Source organism: Neocloeon triangulifer, unplaced genomic scaffold, assembly GCF_031216515.1.
Source record: "Neocloeon triangulifer isolate White Clay Creek 2 clone unplaced genomic scaffold, ASM3121651v1 ptg000014l, whole genome shotgun sequence".
NCBI classification, from domain to species: Eukaryota; Metazoa; Arthropoda; class Insecta; order Ephemeroptera; family Baetidae; genus Neocloeon; species Neocloeon triangulifer.
Window position 1 is genome coordinate 22,239,817 of NW_026775556.1, and position 21,794 is coordinate 22,261,610.

The 21,794-nt window shown below is 33.4% G+C and overlaps 1 protein-coding gene across 3 annotated transcripts in view; it reads right to left on the bottom strand.

The window, feature by feature from the left end:
- Window positions 1–21,794, bottom strand: part of LOC132199591 (apoptosis-stimulating of p53 protein 2) — a 139,598-nt gene that overhangs the window by 99,522 nt on the left and 18,282 nt on the right. For 2 of the 3 annotated variants that reach the window (XM_059624426.1, XM_059624425.1), the window contains exon 4: window positions 16,261–16,416. In XM_059624426.1, the coding sequence (XP_059480409.1) occupies window positions 16,261–16,416 (156 nt within the window). Of the gene's footprint in view, window positions 1–16,260; window positions 16,417–19,088; window positions 19,114–21,794 lie in introns of those variants that run through there. The other variant, XM_059624429.1, reaches the window with a different exon arrangement.

The window sequence follows — 21,794 nt, forward strand, 5'->3', positions numbered from 1 at the left end:
GAACGAAGCTAATCTTCATATGAAGCCGCCGATTTTTTAAAATTTTCGGGCCGGTCGCGCGGCGCCAGCCAACTTAGTCCCGAGCCGCGGCGCTCGATTTTTTTTTATTGCTATTCTCGGAATAATTTCAAAAATATTTTGCACGAACAGAAATTTTTGTATTTGAAATAAACGATATTTTTTTTAATATCCTCCATCATTTAAATTGGAACTTTCTTTCTGTGTCCGGTTTTTTGAAGCAAAATTTTCGCGCCTTAATTACCAAGATCGGAAATTCCGAAAAGTGTTTTTTACGTTCTTTTATAGCAAGCATTGATAATATCAAGTTAGAAAAAGTATTTTTGGGAATTTAAAACCTAAAGAAACCACCCAGAACGGGAAATAATTTAAATCAGTAATTTTTACTAAACGCCTTTTACGTGGAATTACATTGTAGTCAGAATATTTGATGAGATCAGAAAATGTTTGAAAAAAATTCATTTAAATTTTGAAAAAAATTGGCATTAAAAAATCGTTGCCACAAGGCATTTAAAAATATCTGTTAAATATTAATTTCAAAATAAAAGCCGCAATACAAATTCCAAAAGTGTGTCACAAAATAAATTCTCTCCCATTATCCCATTAGTATTTCATATATAAAACACTATAAAACAAAATTATATAAATCCTGAATATGCAAGGGCCGTGCTTTTTACTTTTCCACCAGCAAAAGTTCAGCCCTGGTTGTAATTTAAAGATCAAAATGAGAAAAATTAAATATTAAGCTAATGTTTGTAAACAAAGAAAATAATTTAGCGTCATGCGACTGCTAATATTCACTTTTTTTTAGCACCATGTTTATGAACAAAATAATCTATTTCGTCATTTTGTGTTTTCGAAAAATTCAAGAAACGAGTTTGTGAAGAAAATTTTATAAATTTCCTTAAAACCTGAGTTAGCGGCCCTTGCGATTTAGCAGGCCTGTCTGCTACCTAGGGATAGGGCATGCACTGCATGCACCGCATGCACCGCATGCACCGCATGCACCGCATGCACCGCATGACCCGCATGACCCGCATGCATCGCATGCACCGCATGAACCGCATGCACCGCATGCATCGCATGCACCGCAAGCACCGCATGCACCGCGCACCGCATGCACCGCATGCATCGCATGCACCGCAAGCACCGCATGCACTGCGCACCGCATGCACCGCATTATTCAATTCAACCTATATTATTCAATTTCTCAAATGGTGAATTTGAATAACTTTTGATTGAATTAGGTACTGTCTTAACAATGAAATTTGCCGAATATCGAAACTTTTCAAATTTTCAAGATATTAAAGTTTGAAGTTTTTTTTTTATTAAGTTTAAGATTTAAATTTAAATTATGGAAAATGTGATCCCCTGTCTTAATTCCGTGTTCAGTGGTTGAGCTTTTTAATGGAGGAATGAGCATTGATTAGTGAAAATATAAACTTGACACCAGAAAATTCAAAATTATTATTTTCTTTCTCTCATTGAACTTGCATTTCACGGAAGCCATCAAAATAGTTTTTTTACCCCTAGCCAAGTGTTGTTCAATAAAAACAAAAATCTGAATGTCATCCATGAACAAAACACATTAACTCTGAAAAAGGTCTTTGTGCCCGATAGGCATCTGAAATGGCACCATCCCTCTATTGTGCTGGTCCCAAATGAATGAATGAACATTCATTCCTCATTCTTGCTCCTTTTCTTTCAATACGAAAATACAATCAGCCAGGCAACATAGATTCCTCCCCTTTGCGTTTACTCAACTTCCTGTCGGGAGGGAAAAAGCTGCTACCGCATTCAGCTGCATAATATTCGAGAGATAAAAAGAAGAAGCAGGTAGCAGCCGCGTGGTGCAGGTTGTTTTTGTACTCGTTTTTGTTTGACCTCTTTGTGAACTTTCCCTTCAGCTTTCAGCTCATAAGGGGAATGCGTCTCACCCTTGAAAGTGTCTTTGGGGTATTGATTCTGTCCTTGATCCTTGATAATATATAAAAGTATTTTTTCTACAATATCAAGCAACTAAGTTTTGTATTTCAACTAAAAAATTTCCATACATTTATTGAATACACATTTTTATTAATTTGCCTCAATCATTTATTCTAATTCTGTTATATAATATTTTCATTATTTAATTTTGCCTCCTTTTTTTCTATCAAATTTTATTTTAATCTTATCATATCAAAAATCAAATCGAAAAAAAATTTCCGGATCATTTTTACCTTTACAAGTTTAATTCATTAAAAAACTATGTAAGAAAACTTTATTTATTACAATAACTTATTTTTTTCCAGTACAACGCAAAGTATTGACAATTTTTTTTCCTTTCTGTCTTTTTATCTACTTAGCCACCCCAATTTTAATAACATAATCGCAAGGCTTCTGGCTTATCTCATCTGTCTTCCTCTCTCGCCCCAAAAACTGAAATTCCCACGGTCGAATGGGTCGTGCGACATTTCAATGCAGCATCCCAACTTCCTAGTCCGAACGAACCCCTTGCGAGGGAATTCTCACCCCTTCAGCGTGTATTTCTGAGTCAGCACCCACCCGTCCCAAAAAGGCGAAACCGCACCATGTGCATTTCTCAAAAGGGCGCTGCTGTTTCATTTTGGCCGTCTATACAGACATACAAGTGTGTGTGTCGCCTCGTGTGCGTGTGTGTGCATTTTTGCAAGAAAAGGGCTATAGGGGGCTCAGCTATACATTTTGACTGCAGGCAATATGTGTGTATTCTGGAGAGACGTGCTTAGAAAAATATATTTTGGTACAAAAAAAGTCGTTTGTGCATGCATTTCCACCAATAATGTGGAAATTGGGCCAGCAATATAGTTTTCTTTATCAATTCTGTCAATTTAAAAAAGTTTTAAATTTGCCTTTCTATTATGCCGTATATAAAACAATTTTTTATTTTATAAAACAAATATAACTTTATTAATTTTACGTTTTTTTTATTATAATATATAAAACGTATTATTTGTGATTTGTGATATATTAATTTTATTGAATGCATATAAAAACAAATTTAAATTTACTTATATTTATTTAAATGTGCATTTCGTTTAAAACTAATTTGGTATACCTTATATACAATCATACATATACATATGAGCATGCATATCAAAATTTATAAAAAATTAAATATATTTTTCTGATTTAAAAATTTGTTCTAGTCATATAAATTATTTGCAAACAAATATATCTCTTGAGGAAGTAAATCTTTTATTTTATTGAACTAAACTTTAAAATTTAAATTAATTTCTAAAGAATCCCTTATTAATTACTAATCATCCTCTAAATTTCTCATTATACAGTTTCTCTAGTACAACAAATTGTAAGAAATGAGTGAGGAATGAGCCATGTATATTATTCTAAATTTTACTAAGTTTTTAATTCAAAAATCATTAATACAATTATAATTGTAGTGTAAAATTTTTAACCACGTCCTTTCCAACAGGAAAAACGCAAACTTGTTAAAAAATTTAACAAAGCTGGTGGAAAATGGTCTAGGGAATAAAATGTAAGCTCATTAGTCGCAAAAAAGAGTCACAGAAAAGCTGTACACAAGACAGCACTAGTACGTCGTGTGCATTTGAGGCGCAGTTTTGCAGAAGTTGTTTATTCAGCACAATGCTTTTTATTTCCACGTTTGCAACTAGCAGATGAGTTATGTCATGCATGTGCCGCGCACTCTCAGTCGCGAGAGTAAAATTATGAAAATGAACTTGCACACAACGCGGTGCAGAAACATCGCGCACGGTGACATTTCCTCCTTATCTTTTAAGAAAAAGAAGTGCGCAGAGAATACTTCTGCTCAGTAGTGGTACATTTACTGTTATTACTTTTCAGCAGTGGAACTTTGTAATTTAAATACATATATGCACGTTGAATGATGCACATCCAACAGAAACATTATTTTTTTTCTCATTTTATGAAAATTTAATTGAAATTGTAGTCAAGCAAAATGCTTAAAACCCATCCATAAAATCCATTAAACTATTTTTTTTGCTCTTTCAAAAAAGTTATTTAAAGTCAGTTTTTTCGTTATTATTATTCCTTTGATTTTTATTTTTTTAACGTAGATCTTATAAAATGTAAGAATTTTTTAGATAAATGAGCAAATCAATAGTTTTACTAAAAGTTTTTTAAGTTTTAAAAGTGATAAAAACTGACCTCTATTTTTGTACAGAAAATTTTATGTTAATTCCCCTGGTTATTGTGTTGGTCTGCAGCTCAGTCACACTCAATGGCCTCAATGCGTTTGTTGTTAAAGATGAGCATAATGTCCATATTTTACCAAATCGCCTAAAATACGACGTCTGTGAATAGGCCACGAGGGCGACGAGCAAAGCATCTCTATTCAGAAAAAGGCATTCCACTTTTTACTCATCCTTAAAAGTCAAGCGAGAGAGATTTCGGTGCAACTGCGCTATAATTTTTTATGGAGAAGAGTTTCGTTTTGTATGGAAAGAAAAAAAGAGCGCCGCCGAAGAAGGAGAGAAATGAAATGCCACGGAAATATATGTTGGGATATTTAACTTTCGGTTCAAGAGGTGAATTCCTGCTTTCAGGAAGAAGAAGAAGAAGCTGCTCTCTCGCTTTACAGAGAATAATATTATACACGGCGAGGGCATTATCTTTACGAGAGACGCATTTTACTAAAACGTTTTCTCGACGGCTTTTCTGTAATACGCTCAGGCACCACGTATAGTCATACAATTAATGGCACTTGGCAGGAAGCAGTATATATTCCTTTAAACGACCTGCTTTTTATCACTCAAAATTAAATGGAGTGATATTATAAAAAGGGAAATATTTCTTATCTTAACGGTACATTTTATTTGGGAGATCTTACCAAATTTAAAAGGTTTTACTTTTACTCTTATGCTCCTAAAAAAATTTGTAAATTGATGATGTGTGATAATAAATTTAATTGCAATGCTTAACTCAACTAATACAATTATTTTCTTTAAATATGAATTAATTTTAAAATACGTTTATAATAATAATAAAAGGTCTTTCGAATATTAAGTCATGTTCAATTAAAAAGAAAAAAAAATCATCTTTTATTCACTAGCATTTTCTTAATTAGGCAGTTCACTCAATATTGACTGTTGTTTAGAAAGCTGCTGAAAGATGCCAAAAAAACGAGGAAAATATGGCAATGAGTTTTGGGGGGTTTGGGAAATTATCCAATGTTATATATTTTTGGACCTTCAGGTTTAAGCTTTGCTGTATTCTTAAATTTCTTTATTGAATTCTTCGATTTTACAAATGTACGTGCTTAGTAATTTCTTTCAGATGTTTTGCATATATACATATTATAATTTATTATTAATGCATTTAATATACTGGAACATTATTTTTAATGAAATTAATAACGATATTTCATATTTTTCGCTGTAAAATTCATGTCATGAAAGGATGTTAAAAGGAAATCGAAAGAGGAAAATAAAATTTTACGATTCAAGGAATTCTCTTAATTTCCATTTTTTTTTGTTCAAGGTGAATCGTCTTGTTTTGTCTTTAAAATTCATCAGGCGGCAGTAATTTGGGCCAGAACAAAAGCGATGTAATAAAGCACTGCGCGCTTCTCGCGAGTGTCATTATTACACGGCCTGGTTCAAGCTTTGGTTCCCTTGAAAGTGACATTACAATTACCGCACAGTGCGCTCTCGTCGTGCTCGCCACGACAACCACAGCGAGAGAACATAAACAAAACAAAGTGCTCGTCCCTGACTCGAAATAATGGTAATTCTGGGGAAGCGTTTCTTTTCTTTTTTTTTCCCACCGGCAGTGAAATAACAAGATGCAGCACTTGGTGGCTTCAGCTGAGTCGGACGATGTGCGTCAGATGTTTCATTAATTTCCCACACAAAAAGCAATGAGCATCATTTGTGATATTTATGAACAAAATTCATTCAAAAGTTATAACTACAAAAAAAAAATTAAAAATATGGAAATTATGCGACAAAATAATTCCTTAAAATCATAGAAATTAAAGTCATGTGAAAACAAGAGAATAGTAATTATTTTTATCCATACTATGATTACAATAATTGAAAATTTTGTGCATTAAATTTGAATTCAAGCATAAACTTGCAAGACAAAACGTTTATAAATTGGGCCTTAATAAATATTAATTACTTATAACATTGCAGCAAATAAGTATAAAGATATTAATTGATGTGTTACTACTTAATTAGATAAATTTCTGCTATGTTTTTCCTAATATTTTTAATTTTCACTGAAAATAGGAAATAAACCTTTTTTAGTTTGGGAAAATTTCTTTAAATTATTTTTGTTTCCTTTAACCAAACACCCTGCTCATCCCAAAATTATGTTGATAGTAACTACATTAAGAGCAGAATAATGAATTCACAAAGAAACACTTTTTAAATTACAATTTTGTCAATTAAACTTAATGAACATCAAAAAGGTTTCGTGCTGCCCTTAAGGAGTGTCGTGCGGTAATTTAGCTGAAAAAGGTCGTTTGCTCGGGGAAAGTCTCAGAAGTTTTTGACCGCTCTTGTTACACGCTGCTGCTTTTCTTTCATCTCATTTTCAGACGCAAGAAGAACAAAAAGAGCCAGCGTAGAATTTAATTTGGAAAGACGCCGACGAACCGTGACTGCGAGAGTAAGAAACACAGAGATACGATATAAGAGATACAACGTGGCAAAAGTTAATGCGAGAAGTGCGCCGGCATTACCTTTCAAAGTGAAGATAACCACATTTTTGTTTTGGCAAACTCCAATAAATAACAAAGTTGGCTGTGCGGGATGGGCTTTATTGGATTTTGTAGTGACTATTGGGAATTTAAGACGAGATATAGAAGCAGTGGAGAATGCTGGTAGTTTAGTTTGTGCTCTCAGCCAAGCCTGAAGATATTTTTCATTAAGATATAAGAACCTACAAAACCAAAATAAAAATTTTCAAAAATAGACATCAAATTGCAGTTTTTAAACCTGTTTATGCTTTAAGCAAATAGAAGATAAGTTTCATAAATTAAAATAATGTAATTATTATTATTCTTTTTAATGTTTCTACAATAATTTTAATTACAAATTCTTTAAGTTAAAATTTATGTTAGTTACTTTATGAAAAACATTATTGATTGGTTTTATAAAATAAAATAATTTTATTAATAATGTTTTTAATTTTTTTTTAATAAATTACAAAATTACCTTTATGAAGAATATGTTTACTTGTATATATTTCATAAAAAGAAATATTTATTAATAAATAAATAAATTTTTGTCTGTTTGTCACTGTATTGCTGATGTGGTTGATATTTCAATATTTGTAGCGTGTTGTTTTGGTGAATACTAAGATCAAAAAATGTAAATTATCGAAAATTACTAGCATAGAAGATCTTCCATTAAGTGAATTTGATTATACTTTTAATTGGAAGTGATAATTAAAAAGTTATTTCCATTTCAGCTGTAAAACCTTCCTGATGTAAACAATAATAATGAGTTGTGACAAATAACTCAATTAAAACTGGTAATTAGTTTTCAGTAGGATCCAGTCAGCAGAAAATCGCAAAATGCTCTCGCTCATGTTGCCAAACCGGGTGGAAATTTCTGCACAAAACCCACTTGTTAATCTATATTTTCCAATTTAAGCCAATGCCAATTTTCCAGCAGCGTATAATAAATTCATGCGATCAAAGCGGCAGCCTTTAATCAAGCAGAATTGTGGCCCGGCTAATTAATTCCGCTCGTGGTATGGTGTTTGTGTTTTCGGTCTCTGCGCGCATATCAATTGCTGCAAACTGTGTGCCGAGTGAGAAATTTCTCTCTCGGAAAAGGCACCTTTAGGTACTTAGCACGCCCGGCTGCATATAGCGTGGGCGGAGGGGCTCTTTAGCAAATGCACGTGGGATTTGGCCGTGCTTTTGATATTACTTGGTGGAGCGAGCGTCTCTCCCTCGTTGGATGAGTAGGAAGGGTGTAATATTGTCGGTGTCGCGTCTTATCGCAGGCACCAGCTCAGCATGGCTACACCAACGCGGACCCGCCAGAATTTCTTCTTTGCTCTGCAGCTTTTAGGCCGGGCAATATTTTGCATTTAGCACCGGTAGCAAAGCACTCTCCGGGGCTTCCCTCGGCGAACGCTTTCAGCCACCGGTGCAGGACTGCGAATTGAACGGCTCAAGTGTTTGGTTGCACATAAGAGGAGTTAGGGACGAAACGCATAAGGCAACCCTTTGGGGAATTCTGGGTCTCTCTTTGTGAGGACGTAATTTACGATCATCAAGTGCATTGTGACAAAGTTCTTTAATTAAGAGAGATTTAGAGTGGGGGATAATTAAAAATTTCCAGAAAATAAAATAAAATAATATTAAATATTGAAAAAGGAAGAACCGGACTTTTAGTTGTTGAGAAAAGTGTTTTTGTTTTTCAAAAAGCCTTATCTTTAGTTTGATATTTTGTGTATTCTTCACCCATGAAGAAATAAAAAATTATAAAAATAAAAACGATTTCATCAACCTAAAAATTTCTGGTATATTAAAAAAAATGATTATTTTGAATGGTTTTAATTTTTTTGTTAATTATTTTATCATCAAACAATAAAACAGTTTATATAAATTAGTTCCCATGAAATTAATGGATAGAATTAAAATTAAAATATTTTGTTATCAATTTAAAAATTAGAGTCATAGTCAACAATCAAACTATTTTGTATATTATGTTAAATAATGACACTGATTGCTTCATTTCTCAAGATATAATTAACTCTGTCATTTGCTTTACAGTTTAATTGTATACAAAATAATTTCAAATGCTGGAGAAATTTGTGATATGAAAGAGAGACAAATAAGCGTCGATCGAGCGAACGACGGAGCGCCTGCTGGGTGATTTCTAGCGTGCAACTTCCTCATCAGCAAACAAATTAATTCAAAAGGCCGCAGACTCTCATAATGAGCCCCACAGCAGCGCGGCCGCGTTTTCGCGCAGCTTGCATGTTTAGTCAAAGTTATTAACATGCTGACTTGTACCCCTGTTTTGCCAGTCCGCAGATTTGTTTGCCAAAATAAACACTCTCACCGCATCCAAATCAAAGTGCTGGATAATTATAAATTTCGCTTACGTTTGATTTCTGCTTTCATCTGGGATGGATTGCGATTACATTTGCTGGGAAATAATGATTATTTTATAAAATTCCATCTGCGGTACAAATTTTTTTTTTTTCAATTTAAAACATAAAAAGTTTAAAATTATTTATTACATTGCGAGTATTAGTGAGTATTTAACCTGTGTTCCATTTAGAATTGGAATGAACGAATAAATTAAATTAAATTAAATTAAGAGCTTCGTAGGACTAAAAAATTTATTACTCATTGATGATTACCATAATTAAGATGTAATTTTAGGGAGTTAAAAAATAATGCAAACATTATGGAAACAAAATGTCATTTCTCCTTAAAATGATTAAACAAAATCAACATGTAAAATTGCTTGCAGATATCAACCAAACTCTACACCCACTATCGTCAATTATTAATTAAAGATATCTTACAATGAAAGCAGACCTACAAAGTGATTTTTAAATATCATTTTCAAGTGGCATTTAAATATCTATCAGATATACCATTTAATATTAATTATATATAAATTACTTTATTAATCCAAACTATCAATTAAAATGCTCTAAAAGCAATTTAAATTTAAAAATAAAATATTGAAAATATAAATGTAATCATTAATTTTAAACAAATTTATGAAATAATAAAATAAGAAATAACGTATTGTAATATTTATGTAAAAACGTCAAAATATCTACTGGAAATTTTGGAGATAAGACCACCATGTTTTCTAAATTTGAAATCTCGTTGGGGGCAAACCTTTTACACGAATTTGTGCGCCACGCGCTTCATATATCCACGACACACCAGGCATGATGAATATTTGCGCTGGAAAGGGAAAGGGTGCAGGGGCGCGTGTATTATTTGGATTGTAAATGAGCGCGCGCGCGAGCTTAGATTAGGCCGGAAAAATAACAAGGGTAGGCAGAGCGAGAGAGAGTGTGTCATACACGCGAGGAATGCATGTCAGTGGAGCGAGTTGCAGAAATGAGAAGGGAGAAAAGGGGTTGACGAGAGAGTGTACATATATGTGAATATGGTGCTCATTATTTCGCTGGCTTATGTGCGCGCGAGAGAGAGAGAGGCCCAGACGGAATAATAAAAAGTGGTGGGTGTTGACGACGGGGGCAGGCTGTGAGAGCACCAAAGAGATGAATAATGAGAGGGAAGAGAGAGAGACTCACTCGCTCAAGTGGCGCTGTCGGAAGGGCTCTTTACTCTCTTTCTCGGCGGCAGGAGTGCTCGCTTGACTTAAAATAATCCCAAATTATTCTTTTGAGCGCACGCACTTGTGTATCCGCAGGGTGAGAAAAATAATATCCGTGTCACCACTCTTCAGCTGGGTAATCATTTACCCCAGCGAGGTTTGCCCAGGTATTTGAGCACGGGTGTCAGAAGGAGATTAATTAACTGATTAATACTTGTCTCCGTGAAGGGTGAAGAAGAAGAAGAGCTTTTTTCTTCAAGGTGGGTTGAATTTATAAAACAAGCGGATGAACAAGAATGAAGTGTGCAAAAAATAAGAATGAGTTTCAATTATAAAAAATAAATATAATCCTTACAAAACATGTTGAATTTAATTTTAACAAAATTAATTAAATCGAGTGGATAAAAATACGACTTGCGGTTAAATATTTTTTCTTGCTTGCAGTTGGTGAGGCCGTTTTTTCAAAAAAATCTGCATTGCAATTTTTCCCTCAAATATTGAAAAAAAAATATAGGTGCAACAATTTTATTAAAATAAACAAAGTAATCGAAACTGATTTAAAATTTTCTTCATTTTCAGACTTTCAATTCAAACAAACATTCATTTTTTCATGTATTTGCTTGTAACTTCTAATGAGATTCCATTCGACCTACAAATTAATTTTTTCTCCTTTCCATTGATGATTTTAAATAAAGAAGAAAAATTTACGATGGAATTTAATTATTCAATTTTTGTGCGTAGAATTTTTTTAGTAGAAACTCCCGTAAGACACTTTTTCTGAGTTCAAAAGTGGCAGAGCTTCTTCTTCTTCTTCTTCCGCCGCTTAAATCTCAAATTCGCAAAAGTTTTTACGGCCCTCGACTGAATTCCGCCACGAGATGAAGTCTGAAGTCGATGTACCCACCACACAGCGAAAAGGGAGTCTTTTTCTGCCACGGGATTTATTCCTCCGCTGTGATTGTATGACATTTCCCCGGAGGAAAGTCTTCCATTGCTCTTTCTTTCTTTCTCTTCCTCAGCCGCGCATTATGATGATTCATGGAGCCACTCTTTTCCTCTGCACCAAAGTTTAAAGAGTGGCTTGATTTCTGGTGCCGACAGCACGCCGCGTAGGCAACTGTTGTGTCTCCTTTGTGAAACAGGTTGCCTACCCGCTATCCTGCCGGCGCACAAAGTTCGCGATCTGAGGAGGAGATGAATCAACTTTTGCACTTTTATTATTATTCTTGAAAGAAGTTTGTTTTTGCGAAAAGACTCGAGTGTGCAATGAAGAATAAAGTATTTCTTTTTGTGATAAAGAGTTAAGCAGTTGATTAGGAGATATTAAATTTTATATTAAAACTGAAAAACAAATAGTAATGTGAAATGAGAGTCTTTTTACAGAATAAATATTAACTGACTGATTTAACAGGCACGGTAAAATTTAGCTAAAAAAGACCCAATAAAAATCAATTATAGTAAGAAAAAGTTGAAATAAGTAAAATAAAATGAAAAATAATTTGGTTCAATTTTAATCAAAAATATATATAATAAATAAAAATTAACGATGCACTGATTATCAGATATAATATTTCTTAAATTAATTTTGTGTCTGCGTTATCAAATATTTGGAGATGAAGCATCTCATCCTTTCACCGAATTTCACACGTCCGGAAATGTGTGGCGGTCGAGAGCCAAGTCACTCAGTTGGTCAGCGAAGTGCGACGTGCCCGGTTGGCGGTGCGATGCCAAGAGACAAAGGCCGTGGGCGTGCAGAAACTGACGCTTTTTGACATTTATGGTCGGCCGAAGTGGTGCCAGAAAGATTTCAAATGACGCCCTCGCCTCGCAATCGGCCACAGAACGAGAATGCCACGTTCCATCAAATGAGATATCGGATGGAAGATTCTCCTTTGACCCTTTGGCAAATTTATGTCTTTGTCGTGGCAAAAAGCCAGAATGTCAGAATATGATTACAATTTGGTTTTTCATGAGTATTTAAAATGAAATGTCTTTTTTTTTTGCTGGATCTCAAACCATAAATATTTATTGTGTAATAAAAACGTAGCTCTTATAACCTTTATTAAAAATCTATTTGGTGGTTTTTGGCTTTGCGCAGAAAAGAAAAGACATTTCCAAAAGCTTTTTTTGCAATATGATATTTATAAAAATTTATAAAATCATAAGAGTATTTACTGAAATGTATAATATTGGTTTTTTAATGATCTATTCCTTCAATTCATGGATCTCAGAGTTAGGACGTTCTGATTCAAATACCTTGGGCCAAACAATAATTCAGACTTTCCCATGAAAACAGAAAAAAAACTTAAGAGCAAAAATATATATGCCTAAAAAATAAAAATTAATTAGTCTTTTACCTTTTTTATGCAAAAAAAAGTATCTGTTTAAAAGGTATTATTTTTTTTAATTCTTTCACTTTACATTAGGAAAAGTTTAAATTTTGCAATGCATTTTTATTAAAGATATTGACAAATGAAACTGTTTTAGGGCAACATTACGATCCTCTAGCGCTCGGTTGTTGAGATAAGGGTAAGGAAAGATCCGCACGTCACCGTCTTCCTCAGTTTCTGAGTGACGTACGCTCGATTTGCAAGCATCTCCAACGTGCGAAACCGTGTAGGAGATAAACGTACTTATACGCGTCTCTCAAGCCTGTGTCGACGAACACGGCAATTTCAGCTGCAAGCGCGCTTGTAAGAAATTTGCATGGAAATTAAGGGGAAAACAGGCGTCTGTGACGGCATCTCTCTCTCGTCCCTCCTTCTTCTCTCTCTCCGACGAGAGAGAAAGACACTTTTGTGACTGACTACGAAATTCAATCTGGAGGGAAATTGCCAGCGTTTGCGCCAACCGGAAATCGTTCCGCAAACTAAATTGAATACGAACAGAAATCCGGCACAAATAATAAATGCAATTAATCAGCGGTCGTTCCGGTTTTGACAATTAATTGAATCGAAAATCTGATTTGATGCGAGCGGCCGAGGAAGTTGGAATAATTTGATTTCTGTCGCATTTGCGCTCAAGTGCTTTGTTCGTCAGGGAACCAGAAATGTCTTCTACAGAAGCTACATGGAAGATGAATGTGGCAGCGAGAGATGGGAAGTGGAGAGTGCATTCATTTCATTCCACGCTGGGCAAACACAATTTGTTTGTTCTGGTGAAAGCTTTTCGGCTATGAAATTTCATTAACGTAATTGTGGGCTACAAGTGCGTGAGGAAGCGACGAAGTGAAATATTTCATATCAGCCCAGACGCAGTGATTGTTTGATGAATGAAAGCATCAGGGGCATATGAAGGAGCCATTAGTACTCATAAGCGTTTCACTATTTGATTAAAAAAAAAATAGTAAAATTTAGGTTTAGTGGAGGAATTATAACAAAGAAGAGCATACGAAGTGGTTAAATTGAAAAAAAAAAAAAAATTTATACAAAAAATCAATTTAACAGATTAAAGTGTTTAAATTGTATTGCCCAAGTTAGTATTTAAAAAAAAAAAACGAATTCAAATAAATATGAAAAGAGCAAACTCAAGATTGTCTAGAAAAATTAGGAAAAATCATAACCAGAGCTGGTTTTTGTTTTCCAATTTTGGTCCTGGAATTGATTTATGACGTCTTATAATTATTTAATTGGTTCAATTTTCAGATTACTTGCAATTTGTATTTTAATTCAAGAAAAAGTAAATTAATAAATGAAATTTAAAAACTTTTTATGAATTGAACATTGAACTTATCAACCTTTTGATAGAAGCAAGTGTTATATAAGATTTGTGAAAAAGAGCTTTTTTCAAAGAAGGGGGACCCAATTTTCTCAAATAGTAAATAATTGTGTTTTGAACATTATATAGGTATTTATTTTTAAATCCAAAGTCATTTAACTCATTTATTTGAAATTAAAAAACAAAACTGAAAGTCCCTGATGAAATTTTGGACTAATAAACACTAATTTTTAAATGCAATTTTAGACTAAAAACATGAATATCTACTAAAAATCATGCCGTGCTGCTAAAATAATGTTGCGAAAAATTGTCATAAAATAGAAAGTTATTTATTATTATTAATATTATAATTTTTTTAAATTCATCAGGATGTGTTTGAAATTTTAGATAAAGCACTTCCAATGACTAATTTTTATATTGTGCACTCATTGAAATGTTATTTCCATCTCCGTGAAACTAAATGAACATCATCTACACAACATGATTTGCATCACGCTTGCAAAATGGACCGCATCACGCGCCTGGCGAGTCAAACGCAGCAACACAGAGAGTCGGCATTGATCTCGCTCTAATGACTTGGAAACGCCGTCTGCGATTATTGAGGGAAACAGACAGACGTGTAGGCAGGGTGGTCATTGGGCCTTTCTCTGCGAACGGACATTAGGAGGAGCAGAACGATGGAACTGCCATTATACATCGGTGTTATTACGGCGGTCGTATCATCGAGACCACTGGTTCGTGCGCCGCGAAATCGTGCTCTTTTTTTCCATTCACTTTCGTGTTTGCCGGACCGACCAGTTATTTTCCATCTGCTGGAAAAAATATATTCAGAATATGTCTCATGTTGCGAAAATATAATGCTAATATGTATAAAAAAGAACTTGGCATAGACACGGGAATCACCGCCTGGCACCGCGTCAATCGCAGAGCTTTCCGATGCACGTCTGGAAATTGCGATGGAAAACAAGAGCTTTCCACCTCGTGTTATATTCACAGGGGCTGCTGACATATCAACGCATGATCGAAAAAGTGTCGGCTGATTTCATTCAAATGAGGCGGAAAGAGAATCAGGGATGACAGAAACTTCGGCAAAATTCAAAATCGTTCGAAAAATCCAGCTCTTATTAAACCTGGTGAAAGTGGGTTATTCTGCCGTTATAAAATTCTTTATTTATAGCATTTCTTTATTCATTATTTTTTCCAGATTATTTTTATCATTGAAATTAAAAAACCTTTATTACGAAATAAAGATTGTATGTTCCAATTAAAACTTTATCATAATTATACATGTGTAGCATTTAGTGAAGAGGATTGCAGAACTGTCGTAGTTTACGTAATTCTCTTTGGAGGAAATACATTCATTAAACTTCATGGACTTTTGTATGTTTTTGTAAATATTTATTTTAGTGCTATATTTTATCAAAATAAATTTTTTCTAATAGTACTTTTAAAGCTTTAACAAAATTTTATGCAAAATATTGAACAAAATGTTTATTAAATAAGTTAATTAAATTTGTTTTTAATTTTAATATGAAAAAAGCAAAAAATATATTAAAGTGTAAAATAAGATTTTTTACTAATAAAATGGTTTTTTCTTTTAAATTTGTGTTCTATTAAATATTATGTTATGTAAATTTTTCATTTCATTGTAATAAAATATTTATGTGGACAAAATAAATAACAATCTCATGATTTAATTGAGAATATTTCCAAAACTTTTAATTTTAACTAAAGGATTATTTAATTAATCTTACCATCTACTTTCCAGATTGCACAACTATGTAATCTTCAAATAGCTTCCTGGTGATAAATATTTCATTTATTTTTAATTTTGTATTGAACCAATCTCTTTAAATTCATATATGTGATGTGAAAATATGCATGAATCTTGCGGATGAAAAAAAATATGATGAACATACTGAAATGAATCGCCTTTATTTTCAATGCAAGGAACGCGAATTAATATTCCTAAGCGGCTTCTAATATGGAATGGTTACTGCTTTTCAATAGAGATTCATAAATTTTTTGATAGTTTAAAACTGCACCCATTCATTATGTACTCGGATGATGTTCGATAAAAGAATGAATAATAATAAACCTATTTTTGCGTTTAAGAAGACGATCCCTGCCTTTCATTTAGATTTTCGTTGAAATCAAAATGAAGCAAATATTTGCACGCTCTACGCTTTGATCTTTTTCTTCGGGCGGAAAATGTCAATTGCAGCAAACTCACCTCGTTTTCTGCTGCGCACGGTGACTTTCCTCGGGGCCTTGCTCTGCTGGGCAGGTGCGGCGACGGTGTAGCGGAGGACGAACTTGACTTCGTCCCTGTGGCAACCCCATTCCTGCAAAATCTCCAGGGGTCTGTCATCCTCACGCAGCGTTCGCTCTGCAACATTTACTTTCGTCATTACAACCTGACAGGTAAACAAACGTGCCAATAAATGAGCCGGATGTTTTTTTACACACGTAAGAGCAGAAAAATATACCGAGAATGTGTCTCTCAGCAGGGTGTATATCCGGCCCCTTTGAGGAATATCCGAAGCGACTTTGGGCGGAATTATTGATGCGAAATATTTCGCTGACGACGACGGCATTTGCACTTGAAAGGGAGGCTGGTAAAAAGCGAATATAAAAATATGTCTGATATTATGTATTTTTATATCCAGCGTGACTCGGAAAAAGAGTTTGCTTCCCTAGCCTTGTTTTCGCCGCTTTATCGACTTTTTGTTTCGATTTTTCAGGTGATTTGTCAAAGGAGTCATGACTGCTGAAAACTTTGCATAAACAAGTTAGTTCTTTGGAAGTATAACTTTCGGTGCAATATTTTAACGCGACACCGTCTGATCACTATAAAGTAAAAAATAAGTTCAAAGTAAACTTCAGTTTACTTTTTTAAATGATTAAATAGAATAATAATAAGTTAGCAATATATTTTATATACCAATATAAAATAGCAGATATTTTTTGAGATTGGTGAAAAATGTCTCTTTGGCTTAAATTTAACTTAAATAAACTACAATTAAAGTCTATTGGGTGAAGTCATTTATTATTATTCTATTGTACAAAGAAAAAATATATGCTTGAAGTTACTAACGCAATTTGTAATTAATTTTCTCAAAGAATACTGAAATAAATTAAATATTTCCAAGAACAAATTTGCAAAAAAAGTCCTTAAAATGCCCAAAAATTGTCAAGAACTCTATATTAAATCTCATGTAAACCTCTAATATACCTGAAAAATAAAATAAATCTTTTTTTTTGTGGTAGAATTTCACGATCGAGGGTTGATTCATTGTTTTTCTGAAACAATAAACAACTCACAAAAACCCATCGAGGAAAAGCCGATTTTAAATTCAAATCACCATAAATAAATCTTTGACGTAAACTAATTTTCTGTGTGGGAAAATACAAATTAATGTTGATTCTAATATGACTGATTTTCAATTGCAGCATTTTAAAATTTAAAATGCACATTCTCTCTATTGTCATGATTTAATCTATATTTAAAACAATTAGCTGAAAATTCTTTCTCTTCATTGAATTGGAAATGTGATTTGTTAGTCCTGACTCATTTTTTTATCTTCTGCTACTAATTTAAGCCAGATTTTGGCATTTGTGCGTGATCAATACATCCCCCGAAACTGGCACACCTTTCCCTTCCGTCATTTTACTCTCTGCCTATATGCATTATTCAGCTGAGCCACGGCGAGCATAAAACGCCCATTATACTGCTCAGTCAGCTCGAAATGCTCGGCTTGCCGATAAAAGGCTGTACGGATTCAGCAGGACTGCGAAAGAGATCGACTTGGCAGATCTGATGATGATAATAGCCCTAAATGGAGACCGTTTGCCACTTCATTCGACCGTTCCCGATGCAATCCGTGCACCCCGCCGTACATAATATAATGTTTGCCTTAATCGATACTCCAGCGTGACCCTCTTGAGCAATACTACTGACTCTTCTCTTTGCATATAAAATATAAAAAAGATGTTATATTAAGAATATAGTTTATAATTAGTCTAATAAGTGAATTACGGGTTGAATATAAATTTTAAAAAAATAGCATTGCTACATAAAATAATCAATAGAACGACTCTAAAAATAAAATCTACCATATCTAGTGATATTATTTTAATAAAAAAATGTAAAATCTTGTTTTTTCATAGAATTTTATTCAAAGCATTTCAAATTTCATATGATTGCAAAAAGGGAATTTAAAAATTTTTTATCGTTTATTAGGTTTGATAGAACTTTTTTTTCAGTGTGAAAAGTTTTTCGCTCAGGTCTTGTCAGCGGATGGAAAATTAAATTTCCTCTCAACAATGGTTGTTGAGAAAGAGAAAAACTTGATTGGCCCGTTGAGCTGTTTTGTATTTTACTGAGAGAGTTTTGAAGAAACACACTTTGCTTTACGCACTCAGAAGTACAAATCGCACGTCGACTGTTAAATTTGAGAGCCGTGCCATTACTTCCATCAATTTTGGCAAGAGTAATTGCCGCCCGCCGCGTCACTGCCGCCGCCGCCACTCACTGCAGGGACGCGTTATTTTTTTTAAACAATCGCTGTCGTTTTCAGCAGCGCCGCCCAACCCGCCTTTCCATTAATGGCTTCAACAATAATAAACTCCTCTCGGCAAGCAGAATGAAATGGAAAAATAAAATAAGAGAAACAAGCAACATGCAAAAGTGCTTCAAGTGCGTTGGTTATTGTTGTTGAATTTATTGTTAAAGTGTCTCATCAGCTAAAAATCAGATAGAGTGATTTCGATGAAAATTTATTTCTGCTTTAATTATCGTCTAATTTTGTTAAATATTTTAATTGAGACAGTGTAAGATTGTTTTGAGTTTTGATTAATCACGGTCTTAAACTCAATTACTGAACCAAAACAAACTTTTTTAAATAAGAATTTCCAAAATTAATTTCATTTCTCAAAATATTATTGGAACTTTTATCAAATAAATTTATTCATTCAAAATATTCATGGGAAATACAAAATTCCATAGAAAAAGTTTTTGCAGTGTTCAGGATGTGTTTTATAAATTTGATTTTTACTCACTTAGGATCATATTGTTGGAGCAGTGATTTCCCACCGGCGGCGAACACCCGATTATTTCGAGCGGGCTGCAAAATCGACTCTGAATGAGGGGGAGTGGACGCGTGGCGCGCGGTTTTAATATTAATAAAATGCACCCCTACCACCCCGTGTTGTGTGTTGCCGTGTTATTTGGGCGCATTACTTAAGTCGGAGAGAAACCGGCGCTCGTGTACACATTTATACATATGTAGGACGAATCGATCCCACCATTATGTCACGCGAGAGTGAATAACAGAGACTGCATCAGCGCCGCCGACCTGGCTGCCTGCGGCTCGCGGGGGAAAAAAACAGCACGCCAAGTTATAAATATCGACTCTTGCTAGCAACATAAAAAAATTAATTAATTCTTTGTCAAACCAATTGCAATAATTAGTTCAATTTAATAATTTATAATATATTGAATATTATTAAACATTATTATTTAAGTTTTTACCAAACAATTTTTATCTTTTCTACAGTTTTACAATGAATATATTTTTTTTTTTAAATAATAAAATTACTGTAATTTTACTACTTTTTACGTTAAGTGAGTCTTTAAAAATATTTTAAAAATGCAAAGATTTTAATTCTAAAAAACAATATAAATGGAAAATATAGATATTATATAAAAATCACTATTGCCTCTGAAATTTGAAACTTAAACAGCTAACCGACGAATCAGTTTAAGGTACGTCATTTTAAAAATTTTCATCGCGAAAAGCAAATTTAATATTAAATAATATATCATTCCTATAAAATCTGCATGCACCTTTTACTTGATGATGGGCACAGCAGTAAAAAAATGTCAAATTAAAAAGCTTAAATGGTCCACTATTTTAGTTCATAAAATGATATGACATGTTGTCTATTTCTATTTTTCTAAAGAGATACAAATCACCAGTTGTAGAAAGTGGCAAGTACTGATATAAATTAGCTGGTCACGCTTTTGAAACAGTCAGAAGAAAAATTTTCATTTTGGATTGAAATAATTATATCAATTTTCAAATATCACATCTATAATTTCAGATCAGATTCCTTTCCTCGCTGCTTTTAAATTGATTAAAGTCAAATTTTCTTAGCCTATATTGCGTTAAATATTCGGTTATTTTCAATTTAATAGAGATTTGCAGCACTTTTTTCACTGCTAAAATTTCAAAACGCGATCAAACAAGAAAAGATTCGATATTCGACAATTTTTGGAAAAAAGGAGTAATGTATTTTAATAAAAATGATGCTGTTTGGAAAAATTTTTTGTGAACAAAAACTTAGTTAAACGAGGCTCACTACTGCGGATGGGGTCTTTTTGATCTCGGAAGTATTAGCATAATTCTTGCTAGAGGTGGTGCCATTTTGTCCACCAATTCCTTTTTTTATATAAATTGTTTTCAAAAAATTTGAATGAAAAATTTGAATATCTTCTTCATCAAAATGCACTTTCTATTACCTAAAGGAAACAATCTGAAATGACCCTGTAATATATCCATTAAAAACATGCAATTTCGGTTAAGACCAAAACTTCTTTTCATAAAGTTTCTATATTAAGTCAAATAAAATTTTGCTTAAGCTCAGCCCATCTGGTTTCGTCCAAATACTGCTCTTTAAAAGCTTTTCTGGAGAGCTGCGGATGACGCCATTTAAAAGTTTTTTTGCGGTCGCAACAGTTACGAAACAAACAAATTATCCCAGAGGACACGAGAGCCGAGTCTTGTCTTCTGCAGTCTTTGCTGGCGCGCGCGTTTTCACAGAGAGCAAACTTTCGACGACGCAAGCCAAACTTTGCAACTTTATATTCTCTTCCTTCCTCTTCAATTGCTCCTTCCGCGTTGTTTGAGCAGTTCGCGCGCAGCAATAATTATATCTCGAACGAATAATGCGCACAAACTGACAACAAGCATTTATTATTTATACAGTCGGAAGAGGAAGAACTAGTTAGGGATGCGGGGCCGCGCAAACAATGGCTCTGAAACAAATTTGTGTGTCTGATCTTTTGTCTCTCCTAATGCAAGACTGCGCCGAGGAGATAATTAGTTTTTAAGACTCCGCACGAGCAGAGAAAAATTATCATACTTTCAATGCTGTATAACAAATTAAGAATATACTTATGCAATGTAATATTTGCCATGAAAGTGGGATTTTGCAACTTCAGTGTCCTGAAATTGAAAACCAAAATTGAAAAATAAACTACAAAAAGAATGATTGTCTATTAAATCAGCCTGAAAAGTCGATATAAATTAATTTAATTTGTTAATGGTAGGAACATATTATGGAAAATTTTATAATTTTTTACTTTTGATGTAATATAGAGCGGCATTTATTTCATTTTCTGGAAATTACCAATAAATAAAAATGGGAGTCAATGTTATACGAAGATCCTACCAACCACTTAGTTTTTCAATTCTATATTTTTATTTATTAGATCCAATTGAAAAGAAAAAATTTCTTGGAAACATAGACATAAATACATTTGAAATTGACTAAGAAAGTATCTATATGATGCGAAAAAATATATTTATAAACTCAAATAAAAAAAGAAAATGTAATTATAAAATAGTATTGAAATTTTATTTTCGATCTTAAAATCACATTTCCTTTTTTGGTTGTTTTGCTAGCAGGTACTTTCATAACTGCATTTACAAAAATTCATTACAACTATTGTAAAAAATTATTATAATGTAAAATTATTATAAT